The sequence below is a fragment of the Diaporthe batatas genome (assembly GCF_019321695.1).
Source record: "Diaporthe batatas strain CRI 302-4 chromosome Unknown Contig00015, whole genome shotgun sequence".
Lineage (NCBI taxonomy): Eukaryota > Fungi > Ascomycota > Sordariomycetes > Diaporthales > Diaporthaceae > Diaporthe > Diaporthe batatas.
Window position 1 is genome coordinate 1,188,485 of NW_025408562.1, and position 19,207 is coordinate 1,207,691.

General features: G+C 57.9%; 3 protein-coding genes across 3 annotated transcripts; all 3 read left to right on the forward strand.

The window, feature by feature from the left end:
- Positions 1-142: 142 nt before the first annotated feature.
- On the forward strand, positions 143-4,083 carry KVR01_011146 (uncharacterized protein). The gene is made up of 2 exons (XM_044790607.1): positions 143-259; positions 332-4,083. Exon 2 carries the CDS (start codon positions 1,915-1,917, stop codon positions 3,370-3,372), a length of 1,458 nt encoding a protein of 485 aa, XP_044639521.1. The 5' UTR covers positions 143-259; positions 332-1,914; the 3' UTR covers positions 3,373-4,083.
- Positions 4,084-4,498: 415 nt separating this feature from the next.
- Positions 4,499-7,933, forward strand: KVR01_011491 (uncharacterized protein). The gene is made up of 5 exons (XM_044787659.1): positions 4,499-4,800; positions 4,861-5,902; positions 6,032-6,520; positions 6,601-6,888; positions 6,978-7,933. Exons 1-3 carry the CDS (start codon positions 4,531-4,533, stop codon positions 6,229-6,231), a joined length of 1,512 nt encoding a protein of 503 aa, XP_044639866.1. The 5' UTR covers positions 4,499-4,530; the 3' UTR covers positions 6,232-6,520; positions 6,601-6,888; positions 6,978-7,933.
- Positions 7,934-7,935: 2 nt separating this feature from the next.
- On the forward strand, positions 7,936-10,733 carry KVR01_011476 (uncharacterized protein). Its single transcript, XM_044791096.1, has 3 exons — positions 7,936-8,835; positions 8,902-9,003; positions 9,069-10,733. The coding sequence occupies exons 1-3, from the start codon at positions 8,025-8,027 to the stop codon at positions 10,187-10,189; spliced, it is 2,034 nt and encodes a 677-aa protein (XP_044639851.1). The 5' UTR covers positions 7,936-8,024; the 3' UTR covers positions 10,190-10,733.
- Positions 10,734-19,207: the final 8,474 nt, after the last annotated feature.

The following is a 19,207-nucleotide window of genomic DNA, read 5'->3' on the forward strand; positions in this document are numbered from 1 at the left end:
TTGGATGGTGGTACATGTGGACGTCGCCGACGTCACAGAGATAATACTGTGTAAAAGGCAAAATGAAGAGCAGATCAGCCATGAGCCATGTCGACATGGGCAGATGGGCGAGGGGACGGGAGGGAGAGGATCTTTCCGTGTGGTCTCGGCTTTTGGACGAGGTTGAGGGCGTGGGCGACTGGGTGAGCAGACGATCCAGGTACCAGCATACCCAGGTACGGAGTACACACACGCATACATTCAGCTGTGGTGTACTTAGGTAGGATTGCCCTGTGCCCCACCAGAAGCTGCAGCGGCCCATGATAACATCCCGCCCGCTTGGGATTATTAGGTACAGATTACCCCCAAAGTGCAGGACGACCTGGGCAGGCTGGCAGGAAGGGCGAGACTGCGAGATTGACAAGGGTGAGGTCTCTCACCCGTCTGGCCAACCTCCAACCTCGGAGGGCCCACACTTCCTTCCCCAAGGGCCCAAGGGCCCAACAATGACAATGGCCCAGGTACCCAGGTACCGACCAACCAGGCCAGGTCGGGCCAGACCGATAGACTTGGCCATTGTGCCATTCTCTTTGACTTTGTCTGTCCCCCAGTCCCCCCCGTCGCTCGGCTTGCATCAAATCCCGCCATAGTCCTTATCAGCAGCACCCGCTGGCCAGTCGCTTCGCAGCCAGCGGAACGCGACATCTCAAGGATGAATGGGTTGCTCGACGGGTGGGATGGATCGGCCAGGGCCATACGGCCCCTGATTCTGTGAGCTGTCTCTTGCGTGCTGTATGCTGTGTGTGTGCACTCACTGATCATCGCTGCTCGACTCCTGACTTTTTCCTGTTCCCACCCCTCCACAACCCGCAACCGTCGTGCCCCCCCCACCACCATCCATCCCATCCCATCCCAACCCACGGGGTCCTCTGCTTCTTTCAAGTCTGTCCCACCCCCCTCCCTCGCCAGCGACTTCATTCTTCTTCAACCTCACTACCGCTCGTCGCCCAGCACAGAGTGGTTCGAAACCAGAGGGCTCGCACGAGACGTGTCTCTTTGCTGTGTCTTATCGCGGTGGTTCCTCGGCAGTATCTCGACACATATCTGGCGGTCTTGGCCCCGTTCAACGGCCTCAGCTGCCAGCCGCCAACCTGCACTTATCCGCCCATACCCAGGACCCCCGTCGGAATCTGGCTTTCACCGCGCATGCTACAGTACACAGTAGATATCCTGCTGTGCTGTTATCAAGATATCTATCATTGCGCCATCTCTCCCCCACAGCCTGCCCTTGCTTTGGCTCTCTACTGTCGGCAATCACTTGGAACTGGTATCCACCTCCGCCTCGAGCCCACCGGCTCCTCTTCCCCGGTTTCCAAGCTCCACCGCTCCAGACCGCGATTTTGCACAACTACTCGTGCCCTGCCGCATGTTCTTGTCAGGTCGCGGCTCAGACCGCGCGCTCCCACATCCAGTCTCGATAAATCCTTGCCGCCGGACGAGTGGCCGAGCCTGCATCCACATCATACTGTGGTACATGTCGTTCGCTCTGCTGCACTGACAGCTCGACAGCCTTAGACCCCCTGTTCGGGTGGAAATGTGACGACCCGCTCCTGTTGCGTCTTATAAGAGCCTCCCATCCGCCCTCGGCACCTGTCACAGCACTTGTCATATTCTTCTCTGGTACGGAGCCTCATGAGCACCGCCTAGTGACGCCAACATAGCCATCCGCCCTTCACACTTCAACACTGGCCCAAGCCTGCTTTCTTCTCTCTCCTAGCTATGGTAGAGAATGCTGTGAACCACGAGTGAGAAGACTCATCACCGTCGAATCCCCACAGGCTGTCCGTCAGGGAAGCCGAGTCCTTGCTGGCGACACAGCATCCTTTCGGAAACGGGTATTAGCTCTATGACTGCGGCGTCGCCAACACCCCGAACATGTCTGCTTTATCAACGCCATCGCCCCTACTGGGTCCAGCGACCGATGTCGATGAGGCCAAGTTGCCCCATGGCAACTGTCGTTATATCATGATGAACACTGAAGTCAAGGGCACCCGCTGCGCCTGTGTCAACTTCACCCTGAACACGGCCTTGCCCGGCTCCTCCTGTGAATGCGGGCACCTCGCCTGCTTCCACCACAAGACAGACGAGCCCCCAGCGGACAGGCGCGAGCTGGAGCTTCTCAGGCAGAGGGTTCAGCAGCTTGAGGAGCTCTTGGTACAGGGCAACAGCAGGAGCAATGAGCTGGTCCAGAGAGTGAGCGAGCTTGAGGGTATTGTCGACTCGAGGACAGACGAGATCGGCCAGGAGATCAAGAAGACGTATGGTAACCTGAACCGAGCCTGGCACTCCATCGGAGAACTCGAGAGGCGGGGCGGGGACGTGGACGGCCGGTTCCAAGCCATGGGCGTTCATCTCAAGAATGTCGACGGCGAGCTGCAGAGACTGCACCAGAGGCAATGCGAGCTCAACGACGCCGACCTTAGTCTAGAGGAGCAGCTCTTGGAGGTAGTGGAGAGCATTGAGACGGCCTCCGATATGCCTCCGCACAGGGGAAGGCAACGACACAAGACCACGTCGGATCCTACGCCAGCGCCAGCACCAGCACCAGCACCAGCGTCAACATCAAACAGCTCCCCGAAGACGACAGTGGTGCCCACTCGGTCACGGGGTGCGCCTGCCAGGGGCCATGAGTCGGCCGTCTCAAATTTATGGACGGTCCACGTCTCTCTGCTCCCGAGCAGCTCGTTACCTTTCCCTTTCGAACGGGATACCAGTGCTTATAAGCGATGTCTTTCAAGGGGCCTGCACCAGATGGTTGCCGTGAATGGGACGTCGGCTGAGGCTTTTGTGTCCGCCGTGACGCGAGCTTTCAACGGTGTCCTGAAGGATAGGCCTTGGGTACCCCTCCAGGCAAAATTGTGTGACGCGGATACGCTCCAAGGCCTGCCGATGCTGCGCCCCTTGGACTCATCACTTGCGAATGCCAAGTTCGACGTCGACTTCCTCCGCGCCCACTGTGCCGTGCTCGACATCCACGGGAACATGGACTCGTTGTACATCGCGATGCGGCACTCGTCGCTCTCGTGGCACGCACTGAGGCACTCGCCCGTGTTCCTGCAGGGCCTCGAGGCATGCTGGGAATACGACCCCATCCTGGACTCGGGCGACCCCTTTGACAACGACGAGAGCGTCGACGAGGATGAACGGCCGTCGGCGGGGGACTTGGTCGGGGGCCTCCCAAACTTCAAGAGGGCGGCCTCGGAGATGTCGAGGTCGTCCGCAACGACGACGACGACGGTGGTGGATGGGGCTGAGGGACGGCCCCCCAAAAAAGTTGCGCGGACGACCTGTCCGCCTCCCTTGGTCAGGAGGCAGAGGGTCGAGACCGCCTAGTGCATTTCTTGTGTATTGTTATCCCCTGGGAGGCGCTTGCAGGTGTTCATGTAGGGTGACTTTTCTTGGGTGCTGCGATGATACCAACTTTTGACTTTTATATGAGTGTATTTCTCAGCCAAACAGTCAAAGTGACAGCATAGAAATGTTTTGTTCAGAGATTCTGCAACAGAATCCTGAGAAGCGGGATAGGAGGATAGATTGTACAGAATTCCGAGACTTTCTTTGTCGAATGTACTAGAACTGACGTGAGGAAAAAAGAGACTCCCTTGTCTGTAGGCATTGGTAGAGCTTGTATGTCGCTGGGAAGATCAACTGATCCAGTGCGTTGTGGTTCAAGGCAGGCGAGCCTGTATGAACGCCGCATGGGCTCTGAAGCACAGCGTGAACTTGGGTGTGACTGAGGAATTGTTAGATATACCGTGAAAGCGAGTGGGAGAGTCAGCCGGTCATCTTGTATGAAGTGAAAGCTGTTCCCTGTTTTCGGCTGTCTGACCAGAATATATTTATACGAGAAGGAATCAGAAGACCGTCGGCTGCTGACCAGATCAGACTAAGAGGAGGCGGCAGGCCAGTGATGTTGCCAATGTGATTTACATGCGTTGTTTGGTGTCACTCGGAGCACGAAGCGCTTGATGCGTACCAGTGAGTAGAAGTCTGGTTTCACCCTACATGGGATGGGAAACAAAATAAGGAGTCGCGGACGGCAAAGACAGTCGAGAGAGGAGGGGTGGGAAAGGAGGCCTGGTTAACGTCTGTTTGCTGAGCCATAAGACCGAACGTCATTTGCACTTCGGCACTCTGAAAAGCTGGGGCAGCATCTGAGACACAGTGTAACCATGTCTTCTTATTCGCAGCTTACGCTCTCCTGATTTCTACCTTGCCTGCAGCAAGTGGGCACGCTGACAAGGAAGGCATTGTGAGGATCGTTGCCCATTTGTCTAAAGTTGGCCTATTGTGTCTTCCCGAGCCGGGATCCACAGGTCGCCAACCAGGGCCCTGAACTGCTCCAAGCTGCTGGATCCCTGCAACCGGTCAACTTATCGATAAGCCAGCTGCATTGGAACCCGTTCCCGTTCCTGCAACCTTAATTCGACCAGCCGCTCCAAATCACCCACGAACCACTTGCTACTTCAGCCTTGCTTCTCTTTCCGCTCCATGCTCAGCCACCGAACTCTTACCAGCAAACACAGATTTCTTCAGAGCATACATACCTCACGTTTTCCAACTAGAACACACCTTCCTCCGCGAAACGACTTCGCCTCCTCTTTCCTCGCCCGCATACTCGTTAGATCGGATCGAGGAACCAGTCGCCTGCAGGCTCCCGTCGCGAACATGGATGACTTTGACATTGAGATGGGCGACGCCGTCGACGTGCCAATGGAGGAGCACGAGGTCGCAGACATATTGGTCGGCGACGATCAACAGGTTCGTCAGACGTCGGGAAAACGGAGGAAGCTGAGCGAAGACTGATCACGCATCGTTCAGGAGGACGGCGAGGTCGAGGAGCCCGTCGCGAACGGGCCGACGGGCGACGATTCCCCAACCGTTCAACCAAACAAGATTCACATCCGTGGCCTCGAGGTGCTAGACGAGACGCAACTTAAGCAGTACGTCTCCGCAAACGTCGGAGGCAAGGGCGCCGATCGCATCGAGTGGGTGGACGACTCCTCAGCCAACCTCGTCTTCAACTCCGAATCCGCCGCCCAGGACGCACTGAAGCTCCTCGCGGCCGTCGACATCCTGGACGTGACCCAGCTCCCGCCCCTCGAGGTCCTGCCCGCCAAGCCAGTCGCCGAGAGGCCAGAGGTCGCGCTGCAGGTGCGCTTCGCCGTGGAGTCCGATAGGAAGGTCAAGGGCGCGGCGCAGAGGAGCAGGTTCTACCTCTTCCACCCGGAGTGGGACCCGGAGACCGAGGAGGGCAAGCGCAGGCGCGAGGGTAGGGACAGGAGATACCGCGACCGGGAGGACAGGGGAGGGTACCGACGAAACGGCAGGGGCAGGTACGACGACCGCAACGAGGAGGAGCCTGAGACGTTCGACGTCAACCTCTACGATGACGATACGGGGGCGCTCGCTCGACGTGTGACCCCGAGGGGAGGCCGACGGCGCGATTCACGATCACCGTCAGACCCAGAAGACTCAGACCGGCGCAGACCGCTCAACGCCGGCAAGGAGCTCTTCCCCAACAGGGCCGGTAAGGAGCTGTTCCCCAACAAGGCCGGCAAGGAGCTATTCCCCAACAAGGTCGGGAAGGAGCTCTTCCCCAACCACAAGCCTCGCGATTCTCTCCGTTCAGAGCGGGGAGCATCTTCTCGCGATCGATCCCGGTCTCCGGCGCGTGACGAGCGGGACGCGATGATGGATGATCTCGCAAAGGACAGGGAGGTCCAGCGCAATCGTGAAATGGCGCAGTCACTCAAGGAGCGCATCTCCAGGCCCACCAGCGGCGCCAGAGAACTGTTCCCCAACAGGGCATCAAGTGGGAGCAAGGCACAGATGGACCAAGTGCCCTCAGATCTGCTAGCTGGTATGCTACGACTTTCCTACGACGGCAGTGCCGACTTCCCCTCTTCTCCTTCTCCTTCCTCTGCGTTTCGTTCTCAGCAAACCCCCGATATCCGCCAGGAATTCAAGAGGGTAACCTTTCAATTTGCAGATCGCGTAACAGACCCCAGCAACGGCATCTCGATCAAGGGCATGGCCGCGTCGCAGGGCATCTCGATCAAGGGCGCCGCGGGCAAGAAGGAACTGTTCCCGGAGAAGCTCGGCGGCGGCAACGCCGGGAAGGAGCTGTTTGCTGGTAAGCTCGAGGGCCGGGGGCGCAGGCGCCAGAAGGCTGAAGACTTGTACTTCTGAGTGCACGCTTGACGAGAACATATCCCAAGAGATATGGTGAGTATGCCCTCCCATGTCTGGGGTTGTTGGAGAGCTCATGGCGATTCCCCGCGCGCTGTTCACCGCGCAATGAAGAGGAGGCGTGGCTGGCTGGGCAGGCCGGGATACACCCGGGGGGGTGGGGGGTTTGCGGCGCGAGGCACAGATGCTGGTCGCTTGCCGCGAGGCTCAAGGGGCCTGGCGGTTCTGGGCAGGGAGACCCATAGGGCAACTCAGATTGATCGAGTTGCCTGTGTGTCTTGGAGCACTGGTAAGACGCTATTTCACCCACCACCAACCGCACGGTTGATTGCCGAAGAGCAGAAAAGCTCACACGCGTCGTCCTTACAGAACACCACGCTCTAGTACTCCTCAAGTCTGGGCATGGAACAACGACTACCAGCCCGTTCGAAAGTCGACCCGGTGGGAGGCAGTATGAGGAGGCAATGGCGGTAAACACATTTACAATTGCTATAGTGCCGCTTCTATGTGGAGGGAATGGCTCGGGCTCTTGATAGATACAATTCCAACGGTAGATGCTCCTGGGCGTTCTTCAACCACCAAATATGTCGGCTTTCTCTTCGGCAGCAGTTGCACAGCTTGATGGGCCGCTTGGTCAAGACTCGTGAGTACAAGGCTGTAAGTCATGCATCGCTGGAGGCCCCCCCCCTCCCGCCCCGCGGCCGTGCTTTGGTTGGATTATCAAGTGTTGACGTGTTGTCTTGTAGAATGTAACCTGCAGCCTTGGAGAACGTCCCGCCTGAGTTCCCAGGTCGTGCCAATGGTGTTGGTTGACACCAGTCAGTAATTCACCCTGTAGAAGGAAGGCGCTGGGCGGGAGCGCGGCTGCCAGGTGCTCGTGGATGCCACCGCGTCGACGACATAGTCTCTTAACCAAGGAGCAAAAGCTCCGTGCTATCAGCTTCATCCATCCTGTAACGGCAAGAAGGTATACGCATGACTGAAGCTGTTGTCGCAGTTGGTTCTGCGACTTCTCACCGAAGACCCACAGCAGCCCTTTCACTTGTCCCAGTCCCAGCAAACATAACCAGTTCTTTGCGAGATTCAGTGTGTTGTGGTGACTGGTGTTGCGCCTCCAGCCCCGTACTTTCACTGGTTTCCCAAAAACATCATCACTTCACTTACGGTATCCTACGCTCGAGGTCCAACCTCCTTCGAACCCAACCCACAGCCGCCCTTCCTGTTATCGTCTTGATCCTTTTGACAACCTTCTCTGGCAAACACCTTTCTGGTCGAGCAATACCCCAACTTGAATTGACACTTCACTCTTCCTCCTTTCGAGGCGTACCTATCACTCTTCGACTGCAGTTTACTACTCTCGCGCCACAAGTTGAGGGTGGACAACGCGACCAGGCGACGCCCTACTTGCACTTTGGCACTCCCAGTCCCAGCGACACTGATTCCAAGCCCAAGTATCTTTGTCGCACAGTTTCCCTTCACCATTTCACAGGCAAGCAGACACTCGGCGCCGTTCTGTGTGTGCGTTGGTCGACTCGTCGCCCTGGCCCTTCCTGAAGCCCGTTTGCCCTCAAACATCGACGCCTCCGTCCACCTGCGATTCTCTTTCGCAACTGTCGGTATTTCTGCGTCGCATCGACAATCTAGCAAATCCACTTTGTATCAGCGGGATCACTAATGCACTGATTCGCTTGCCGCTTGCCGCTCGTCGCTCGTCGCTCGTCACTCGTGGCTCGCGACTCTTCACTACAACCGCGACAACCACAGGCGAGTCTCTTCCTACAAATCAACCTGCCATGGCCGACCGAGCCTTCTTCGGTCGCGCGCGCTCTGCGCATAATGCGCAGCAGCAACCGCAGCAAAATGTATCACTGGATCATCAGGGCGAAGATGGAACTCAAGCTCATCACACGGCGCTCTACCGCTCCTTCACTCAACTCCAAATGCAGCAGCCCAACCACCACCAACCCAAGCCCCCTAGACTGGCCAAGATCTCAAGCTACATCGGCCTCGGCAGCCTCGCAAAAGCACAATCTCCGACAGCCACGATGTACCCTGAACTCATCATGGAGCGGAGTGAATCGATGGAGCCTGGCGCGGCCGGCTACCACGTCACCTCTATTGACGGCGGTGGTCCCATTGGCGACTGGAAGCCCGCGCCTAGAAACCAGGACAATTGTTCCTTCTACAACCCCGACGATCTGACATGGCACAACCCCAGCCTTAAACAGATGATGGAGACTGTGATGTGCACCATGATGAAGAATGGCTCATCTGCGCCCATTCCACGCCACCTCAACGGCTGGATCGCTGGCATCCTGGAGGAGGCCTCTCACCAAACTCGCCAACTGGACTTTCTGCGTGGCCAGATCGAAGAGCTGAAGGCAACTCGGGAGCAAGAAGTCATTGAATTCGCCAAAGTCACAGAAGAGTGGTCACAGCGCGAGAAGGGCTTCAAGGCCGAGATCAATCGTTTGGAGCACATCATCTCCGATACTCAGCAGGGCGCTGAGTCTGTCATGTTGGCGAGGGCTGGAAGCGTCGTCGACCGCAATGACAGCAGAGCCTTCAGAGCCAAACTGAACCGGTTGAGCAGAAGTGATTCAGGTGAGCAACGCCCTCGATTTGGAATTACCAGCAAGCATAGAGAATGTACTGACTCGAGCCGTGCAGGAGATGGAACTGCCGTTGAGGAGGACGCACGTGCTCCGCGTATTTCGTTTCCCCGCGATATGGCCTTCAAGCAAGGCAACACAGCTCCGTACGAAGTCCTGGGTGAGTTATTCATACAGACCACCCTAAAACGTAGGGCGAAAGTACCCAGCTAACAATTATCTCAGGATCCACGCCTGGCCTCTTCAACCTCAACTGCGACACCCATCTGAGCGAGCAGCTCCGCGGGGGAGCCGCTAGGCCTGGCCGCAAGGAAGACCAGCAAGTTATGCCTCAGACTACTGGGAAGCCGGTTCCTCAACCCCCAAAACTGAAGGATTCTTCATCACAGTCATCCAGCGGCAATGCCAGCTCTAGTAGTAGCTCCTCGCTCATCACGCAAGGCTTCGCTAAGCTTGCACAGGCTAAGAGTACACCACGCACGAGCCCTTCCAAGGACGAGAACCTTTATGGTCAGTCGGCCGTGAAAGAGGAAGAGATATGCGATGATCCTCTGGAAACGATACGGCAATTGGCGGAGGAGAATGGCGGCTTGCCAGATGACGCTGTCCTCGATGGCAGCATGTGCTTTTCGCCAGCCATTGATCCCACAAGCCACCGACCATTCTCTTTCTCGGATGGTGACGACGAGGTTGTGCCAGAAGTCGAAATTGATTCGACCATTGAGATCCCCACGAACGTTGGCAACGTCGGCTCGAGCTCACAAGAGCCCGTGCCATCACCAGTAGTGCACGAGCAACGTCTTGACTCTCAGATCGACGGAGGACCCCAGCGCCCAAACGAGGTCTCGTCAAATACTTCAGTGAATCTGGAGTTCAGCTCATCCTCATCTTCGAGCGACATATCACAGCACCGCAGCAATGCATCTGCTCTCGGATCGATGGCGTTCAATCATGCCGTCGCGGTCCACGAGAGGCAAGTCGCTGCTGAGAGGCGCAGGAGACTTGAAGAGGCCGCCATCTGCTCGCCAATGATAATTGAAATGGCTAGAGAGAGGAGCGTGCCCAGTCCGTTGAGAAGGGGACCGGTACAAGGAGCGCGGGTACCACGCGCAAATCATGTACCCAGAGCTGAGCACCTCGACCGGCCTCAGAGCCGCGCACCCATTATTAGTGAGGCGCTGGCCTTGATCAACAACCGTCCAGCCGGCGGTCAACGTGCTCGGGGACGTGCGCAGACTGATGATGTTTTCTATGACCAAGATGCCACAGTCGCTGCAGGAAAAGAGCTCCGGAGGCCGACATCTGGACAGGATGGCCAGAATGAGTCACAGGATGAGGCTTCCTAGGCAGCCCCGGCTGGGACCTAGTTGATGCAAGTGAGAAGTATTTTATGAGATACAAACTTTTGAATCTCAGAAACAAGGCGAGCGCCCGTGGTGTTGGCTCATGAGGCTCGACGCCGTCAAGGCTTTGGGCGAGACCGATTTCTGCACGTTGTCGGACCGATTTGGGCGCATAAGTGGCTCAGGGAGATGTTAGCTAGGGGATTCGTCGGTCGCCATTCACGGACTGAAGAGCCTCGTAGGGCCAGCTGCCGTCAGTATCAGACCATCACGGACGGGCTTGGTCGCGCCAGAGCAAGCGCGGCTCTAGGACCGCGGGAGGCTATGCTTGTTGTCGACGGATCGACGGACCGCAGCGTGTGACAGCTCGCGCTAAGCAACGTGCCATGCGGGCAGTGTAATAATAATTGAAAGGCGGCGCGCTATACACAGTAGACGCTGCAGTTAATACTAATACAATGAGACTAAATATGCTGCCCATCTTATGGTGTTGTGTCGACGGGTGGACGCCTAGGCATTCCCACCGGGGAGATAGGCGTGAGCATCGACGCCCGAAAACGGGCACCTTGTCCTGAGGTGGTTTAATTGCAACTGTCACAAGTTTTCTGCGAGTACTCGGGTCAGTAAGTGGCTTTTTGCCCGTTTTTATGACGCAAAAATGAGCGGGTTTCCAATATCAATTTTCGATATTATCGAAGATGACATGCGCGTTCTGCGCGACGAACGACGGCGTACCGCTTTTCAGTGATCAAGGGAAGGTACCTTAAGCTTACGTATACGGTAACTATCCCGGACTGATACTATCTTTTCAAAAAAGACAAATGGCCACAAGACCCGGACTACGGATCATTTTCTCCTTGTGCCGTGAGCGACGGCGCAGGCTGAATTCTCAGCATCACGGGTACGTATGTGAGTACCGTGGGTACAATGAGAATTAATCAACCTAAAGATCCTTGTCTTCACATGTATCAAGCCTCGACAATGGAGTGTATCGCGAACCTTCCAAGGCAGCCCTTAGCAGCCCCCACATGAAGCATGGCCCGGCATGTCTCTACGTACAAAGGCTTAGAGCGAGGTGGCCGCGTGTCATGCGAGAAAAGTCTGACAGTCAGCCCCCGGGCGAGCACTGCCGTAGGAGAAGGGAAAAAATATCAGATAGGTCCAGGGCGAGCCGCCGCGTGCCTCCAGCCGGAACGTCATGTGTGCGTCGCACTCGCGGGAGGCTTCAAATGTTGTCCGGCCCGACTCACTTGGGTAACTAACTACCTACCCCGGGGTAACTAAGCTAGAGGAACGAGACCGCTGTTGAGAAGTCTGGCACCTACTGTGTAGTAGGCAGGCCACTGCTGCCGCCTTGCGAATGTTACACAGCCGCCAGGCGTCTAGAGGCTGAGGCGGTGGACGGGCCAGGTGGCAGCCTAAGCATTTGTTGACTCCAACTACTACCTAAGCAGAGATTGAGGTCAGGACGGCGGGGGCATGCTAGACTGACTGACGGCTGGCGCACACATCGCCGTGCCGTACCAAGGCGTACCCATCCAGGCCACCTCTAAGACAGCAGCGGCGCAATGTACCCAATGCCTGCTTGTCGGGGAGACTCCGGTCACGTCAACGGCGTCGGGGCGGGCCATTGCCCGGTTGGCGGGCCTGGTGGTCGCGGTCTGGGCCGGGGGGTTGAGGCGAGAGCCAAGGTGAGACCGCCGGGCACTTGGGAGGGCGGCCAACACGATATTTCGGAGCCTTTCTTTTTTTCTCGTCTTTGGCTCCTTCTGGAGGTCATTGCGGGGGCTGTGTGTTTGTTTCTTGTACCGTCTGGTCAGCAACGGACCTGTAAATGTACGTGTAGACGGACCCACCTAGCCACCTATCCCTTCACATCTGGGGCGGATCCAGCCTACTTACCACATAGGCAACACGATGGAGGGTGGGTCTTGGGAGGCTGTGTGAGCCGATCCGGACCGGCGTCGAGTCGAGCTTGAGTGAGGCTTGGGAACCACTCGCTTTCGAGAGGACAGCCTGTCCGCCCGGGGGGGGGGGGGCTGTGACTGCGTGTTTGCTCGTGTGTGTGTTGATGATTTTGCTGGTCCTGTTCACGGACGCATCATGCTGCGCCTTGCCCTTGGCTCGAATCCACTTGGCGAGATATAGTCGGTGGGTACATGATTCTCTCTCTCTCTCTCTCGGCATGTGATTGATGTTGAGGGGATGTCCACTGGCCCGATACTGGTCAGTCTTGTGGGACTTGGTACGTGTACATACGTGCCTGTCAGGGAGAAGGGGGGATGGAAAGGGGTGGTATCAATCCAAGGACTCACTCAGCATGGGAACAGGAAAGCCACTCACTGCTGGCAACGACTTTGTCCCCATGATGCCGGGGCCCCGTACCGTAGCCACGTGTTTGTCCGGGTGTAGGACCGGTGAGCAGCAAGCAATGCCGATACCTGTCTGTTCATCGTTGTTGTTGTTGTTGTTGTGCCCATCAGATGAGATGGCGACGACTATATGCTTGGGAGGCGCCGTAATCGCCGAGTCATCAGGGGAACACACAACACCACCGGCCACCACCTCCACGGCAGATAGATCACCAAGCCACATACATACTTACATACACACACACACACACACACACACACACATACATACAGCCAGCACTCAGCCCGCCAAGACCCCCAGACAAAACAACAGACAACCTACCTGTCACTCATGCCGATCCCCAAGACCACCGTGCGTGCCAGAGAGGACATATGCTGCAGCAGCGCGTCTCCCTCCTCCTGCCAGCCAGTCAGCCAGCCAGCCACCCGCCAGCTCCAGATGCCAGCGCAGCGGTGGCGCCCCCATCGTCCCGTTTCGTTTCCCCGCGGGGCGGATGTCCGTGAAACCCGGCCGCACCAGACAGATTCCTCCCATAACCAGATCCCGTCATCATGTGCAGAGGCAAAGAGGGAGAAACAGACAGAAGAGCATTGTGTTGAAAAGCCGCCTGCCTGTCAGCCAATGATGACCGACAGACAGGCCCTGACGCCCTCTGGGGGGACGGAGGTCTGACTGGCTGGCAGGCCCAGCCGCCCGCTGCTCCCTCCCCCCCCCACCACCCCCGGACGTTGTGCTGCGAGGGCGTTGTCTGTCTGTCTGTCCTGTCTGTCCTCATGGCATGCATGCATGGCATGCCCGCATCTACCCTGGATGTCGGCGACGTGGCTGCAGGCCCGGCCGGGAACTGACAGGAGAGGTTCTGGACCAAAATAACACAAAAAGAAAACATCAAAAAAAAAAAAAAAAGGAAAAGAAGAACAGGATTATGCGAGATCTGTCAGTTTGATGAGGCTGTCATGTCAACACGATGCGCTGATGCAGGCAGGCGGGTGGGTTTGGTTCTGTGCGCGTGCGGATTGCAGTTGTAGGTACCACGAGCAGGCCTGTGGTGCGCGGGAGGGCGGAACAGGGGGGGAGGGTCTGCACGGAGTGGGACCTGGCAGAGCTGGTTGCCCAGTTGGGCAATCACCTTTTCCTCTCCGTGCCCTCTCTCTCTAACCTACCGTCTCACGGTCCCCCACCCCCCGCCCCAGCCCGCACGACCAACGTATTGCACCGTTTCCGTCCAGGCTCGGGCTGCAAAGAGACGGAACAGGACTGGCTGTGTTTTTCCCTCCTCGCCCGCCCAGGTCCCCCCCATACCTCGTCTCAGGATAAGTGGGTGGGGACTGGATTTTCTCTGGTACGAACAATGGGATGACATCACCTCGTCTGAAAGAGCGAAAGAAAAGAAAAAAAAAGGACCGTGGAATACAATACAGGTAAAGGTCGCACCCAGATAGGGTTTCTGACGCGGTTGTAATGATGCCACCACCAAACCCAGCCGTTGGACGGGGGAGCTGCAAGCAAGCAAGCAAGCACTGCCCCCCCCCCCCAGCCGGGTCGCGGGTGGGGAGTGCCCTGCTCTCCTGCACAGCGGGGGTGGGTGGGTTCTGGGCCCAGGGGCAGCATCCGATACCTTTAAAAGTCGAGGTCGCGAGCCTGCAGATGGCGGTACGGCCAATCATCTGACACGGTTGCGCCCTTGACCTTCCTAGCATGGTAATTTCTCGTTCTTTGCTTTTTTAAGGTTTCAATTCGCGGCCAAGGACCCCAGGACCCCCCCCAACACACCCACACAACACACACCAGACGAGACCCCCAAGATCGATCCTCTGATGGGGTTCATCAGTCGAAACAAAAAGTTGCACGTTAGGGTTCCCCGGGTCTGAAGTTCGCCTCCCACCCCCCTAACCCACCCCTCCAACCCACCTGCTGGCGCCGGATGACAGGTCGCATTGAACGCCTGTTCAAACGTCTGGGGACAGGGAATCAGGTAGGTTAGGTGTTCTTTTGGCTCAGCCGTTTTTTTTTGTCCGTGGGTCTTAATACTGGTTCATTATTATCGCCATTTTTTTTTTTTTCGAGTTGAAACTTTTTCGGACGGGAGAGGCCTCGCTGCCGCCCGACCGGGCGTGCGTACCAAGGAACTGAAGGCCATTGCGCGTTTTCGAACGCCCTCACTCTTTCGCGGGGAAGCGCAGCACATGCCAGCCGTACCGCACATCACAGCACGCAGCGACGAAACAACAACAAAAAAAGGGCGCACCACGATGGACGCTACGCTGCGGCGCACACATCTGCCAGCCGCCAGGGGTCGTCTGGGAGACAACATCCGCATGCTTTGCCCACGTCTCTACCCAGGTAGGGGTCCGGCCTGTCCTGCACTTGGCAGCGTCGTTGAGGGCTGGGTGGGCCGCGCCGAAACCGCCGCCGTTCTGCGCTGCGTGTGTCGCCGGCAATGTCAAGGCTGCCGAGGCCGAGGGCCGCAACGCAACTTCTTCTCAACGGCTGTCACGAGGCGCCGGACAAAAATGTGACAAGTGATTTGAGCGAGCGAGTGTCAATGGACCGGGGGCTGCTCTCTATAATCTGCCGTTCCTCCCTCGCCCGCTCACATCAACAGCCCTGCACAGCGTCGTGTTCCTGTTTCAGAAGTACGAACCTTCTTTTTATTCTTCGTCTTCTATCATTTGCCTGCCTCCTCCCATCCCGGATGGGGTGAGCACTTTATTAGCCTGGGTTCATGTCTATCCCGGAACCCGGGAAGAACGCGCGGAAACATGGCCTAAAAAGGGGTGAGTTTGCTGCTTCGGGGTTCGAGGGCTGGGTTTCCGCGTCCAGATTGGCACGCATTCCTTTGTCCACGACCAACCACGCCAGGTGATCGGCATGACGGGCTCCTAAGCGGAAACGGCCGCTAAATCTTCTTTGTTGATGTCTGGTCCCGAGCCAGGGATTGTGTGTAACGCCTCGACGGCGGCCAGAAATGCTCCGGGTAGCGTGTGTGGAGAGGTTTGAACCACCGAATACGTAGGAATTGTCAGGGACTACGCGCGTCTCTGTCCCCCGGGTGGAACGGGCGACCACGGTACCGGACGGGGGCGCCCAGACGCGACGGGCGCTCTCGCTCATCCTCTCTATGCACTGCAGGACTCCAGGGCTGACTGGCGCGGAGTGTATTAATCAGGACGGGCGGGCGGGCAAGCAAGTGACGACGGTATCACATCGCCCACAAGCTTCAGAGCGAAGTGGGCGATCGTGCATTAGTCGAGGTCTCTCGCAGGGCTGCTCCCCATCCTGACAGTATGGGCGCGCCCACGCAGGCGCCTGCTAGCCTACCTGCCTGCCTTGGTTGGTCTCTCTACGCAAGACCAACAAGCAAAGCCTGGATGGGACTGATGATGATGATGATGATGCCGAGAGGGGGGGGGGAACGGTCGGGAGGACGGTGATGGGTTCCTAGAAGGACACTAGAATGCGAGATTCGCGGGTTTCAGGGCCTTGCGGCGGCGTGCTTCTTCTAGACAGAGTGTGGTGGGGCGCGCGCAGGTTCGACGCATGTCGTTAGTCATTCACAACTGACTAACTGGCTGGCTGCTGTTTCGGCCCAGCAGAAGGAAACTGAAGCCCGGGCGAGGCGTGGAGGGTTTGGTTTGGTTTGGTTTGGTCTGGTATGGGTGTGGTGAGAATAAGGAGGTGCAGTCCACGACAGCAGGTAGGGTACGGAGCAGAGGCAGGTACGCCCGATGCTCCCTTGCTCCCTCTGGCGTGCAGCCGGTCAGCCAGGCTCAGGCTCAGGTACAGTACAGACACACGGATAGTCTACATAGATACAGACAGAAGACAGGCAGACAGGCGTACATACATACCGAGGACGCGGGGCACGGACCGTGTGTGCATCGCAGCAGCAGCTGCGCGCGGCTGCATTGCATTGCGGTCTGCAACTGCAACTGCAACTGCAACTGCACTTGCCAGGGTGTGCGTGCTCTCGGCGCTCGGTAGGGGAACACAGAACGGCGACTGTCTTGGATTATAGATTGAGGTTGTACACCGAAGTGCCCACCCCGTTGCTGCAGTGTCACCCGACCGATTCTGGGGGGAAACTTTCGAGAAGCAGGGAGAGAGGGCAGGCAGGTAGGCAGGCAGGCAGGCAGGCAGGCAGGGCCGGGGAGGACAGGCCAGACGAGCCAACCCTCGTCGTTGTCGCGAGCTGTGGACGTCAACCCTCGCCTGCTCCAATCTCAATCAGTGGATGGGCCTCAACAATCATCTCGCTACACGGGCACGGGCACAGGCACGGGCACAATCTGTCTGCCTGTGACCTTTTTGGTCCTGACAGAGCACAGCACACAGGAGATCCTGACCTGTGCCTACGACTACCATCTACCTGCAGTGGTCTGCCTACCTGGCCCACCCGGCCCGACCAACCAAGGCATGCCTGCCACCTCATGTGTCTACCTACCGCCCGAGAGAGCGAGGGATACCTGACCAACGTGGAGTGGGACCGACCGCGGAGACCCTTCAATCTCCATCTCGACCTCTCCTCCCACCAAAGGTTACTCGCCCGCCGCCGCCGCCGCCGCCGCCAAGTGGTCGAGCCCCCCCCCCAAACAACAACACACATAACACCAGGCGGCGGGCCCCTCCGGGCGGGTGTGTGGGAAGTTGCAAAGTTCTTCTCTCGAGAGAGAGCGAACCCTTGCCCTGTGCAGTCGCGGCCTGGGGGCCCAATGCCTGCCTCCGCGCCGCCCATTGGCCCTGCCTGTTCCCAGCTATGCGGCTCAGGCTTTGGGGCTACGGCAGGTCAGGTCGCTCGCTCCCCCCCCCCCTTCGATGTCATGCAGACGAGGGTTTTTGGGGGGCCCAGCCATGGCCGACGCCCCCCCGTCCGGCACTCGAGCTTGTTGACTCTCCTTTGGGCTGGGCTGGGCTGGGCTGGGCTTGGTTGGGTTGGGTTGGGTTGGCCCTTGGAAAGCTTTCTTTTCGCCCTGGGATGGGGAGAGCCAGAGACTGCCCATCTCGCACCACCGGATGGGCATCTGACTAGTTCCTTCCTGGTGGCATGTATGACACGAACACAATACGCAAATACCTGCTATAGACTCGAGACGTGGCGGTCTGTCTCGGTGGGGGTCATCTCATCTACCGGGCGACGGGGGACAACGCGGCCGGGCATTCTTGCTTGGGATTGATTGTTGTCGTGGAGCGAACAGCAGCAGCCCAGGCAGATTGATTGATTGTCTTCTGTCTTCCCGTCTGCCAGTCTGCCAGTCTGCCTGCCGCACGAGCCAGCGTCCACTGCGCCCAAAACACCTGCCTGTGCGGTGGTATCATCAGCCACACCACCCGAACAGTGCTCGCTATCGGGTCGGAGTATGGAATAGTCTGGCCGCTGCATAGATGATGATGATGAAAAAAGGTCTAGAAAACCATCTGAAGGTGCTGATGAGGTGTGGTTCGAAAATGTTGGGGTTCTCGCGACGCAGCCCCGAATAATGCAACAACAGGGCGTTGCTGGTACGGCTGGGGGGTGAGGACTCCACATCAGCCGAGATTCTCCCAGTCTTAAGTCCGGGATGGGACGACCTTGTCCTCCAATTTTGGCTCCAACTTCAGCCCAGGCGCCGGGGCGATCCCACTCTGGCAGGCCGCAAGCGACGAGCCAGCGTCAACTCAAGTATCCGCTGATCGCCCGGAGACATCAGTTGCCGCCCGCCCATGGGCCATGGTTCCAGCCCCAGCGTGACATCGCGGCGTTGCCAATCTCCAGCCCCGATCCGGGCCACCAGTGATTCAGACCCGTACATACATACAGGTCACTACATACTGCGTAGCTCCGTCCCTGCAGCAGCAGCTGGGCCCTGCTGGTTATAAGCTCTCTGCTATGGCTCTGGCTACGGTCTTAGCATCCCTCTGCTATATGCTTTTGGGCGGAATGTGGTTGGTTGGTTGGCTGGTTAGTTGGCTGGTTAGTTGGTTGATTGGGTGGTGGGAAAGGTGATGGGAGGGGTCGAGGAGTCGAGGGGTGGGTGTGGGTGTGGGTGTGCTGTCCCGGGGCCTTTGTCAACGGCGATCGGGCGGTTGCGAGATTGGCGAGGTTTTGTGATGGTGTGTTGGTGCCAGGCTGCCGAATTTCGTGCACAAGCCCTGCAGCTGGCGTGTGATCATCGGGTATACCTATCTATTCTACTACTACAGCACATACGGTCCAAGGTGCCGGACACGCCCAGCAGCAGGGTGCATATGTCCTTGGTCACGACTGCATCCATCCAACCAACGCACCAACAGCCAGCGACGACCGAATGCCACGCTGAAAGAGAGCTGGTCCAGGTGGAAAAGGGCAGGGGTCTGCTCTACACTATTCAAGGCTGGCTGCCCAGCACCCACCGTCACATTTATTATTACCGAGGCCGGAACGTCGGCACCCTGCCTGCCTCTTGGCCTTCCAAGGTCCTACCCAGGGCCGCCCACACACCACCCTTGTCGCCAGGCCCGATGCCAGATTCTCAAATACCCTACCCGAGGGTTACATCGCTGTGGGTAGCGGCGATCATAGCGACGACGTCCATCCCAACTGTCCGGCTCACCCTCAGCTCTTGCGTTTGACGTTCAAGGATGCCGGATCGGCGCCAACGCCACAGGGCATGGGGCACACATACAACACAG

Coding starts and splice junctions, on each gene's coding strand:
- KVR01_011491 (XM_044787659.1), top strand. CDS start 4,531: ATGCTCAGCCACCGAACTCTTACCAGCAAACACAGATTTCTTCAGAGC. Junction 4,801..4,860: donor TGGTCGGCGACGATCAACAG/GTTCGTCAGACG, acceptor CGCATCGTTCAG/GAGGACGGCGAGGTCGAGGA. Junction 5,903..6,031: donor GCCCTCAGATCTGCTAGCTG/GTATGCTACGAC, acceptor TTCAATTTGCAG/ATCGCGTAACAGACCCCAGC.
- KVR01_011476 (XM_044791096.1), top strand. CDS start 8,025: ATGGCCGACCGAGCCTTCTTCGGTCGCGCGCGCTCTGCGCATAATGCG. Junction 8,836..8,901: donor GTTGAGCAGAAGTGATTCAG/GTGAGCAACGCC, acceptor CGAGCCGTGCAG/GAGATGGAACTGCCGTTGAG. Junction 9,004..9,068: donor AGCTCCGTACGAAGTCCTGG/GTGAGTTATTCA, acceptor CAATTATCTCAG/GATCCACGCCTGGCCTCTTC.
- KVR01_011146 (XM_044790607.1), top strand. CDS start 1,915: ATGTCTGCTTTATCAACGCCATCGCCCCTACTGGGTCCAGCGACCGAT.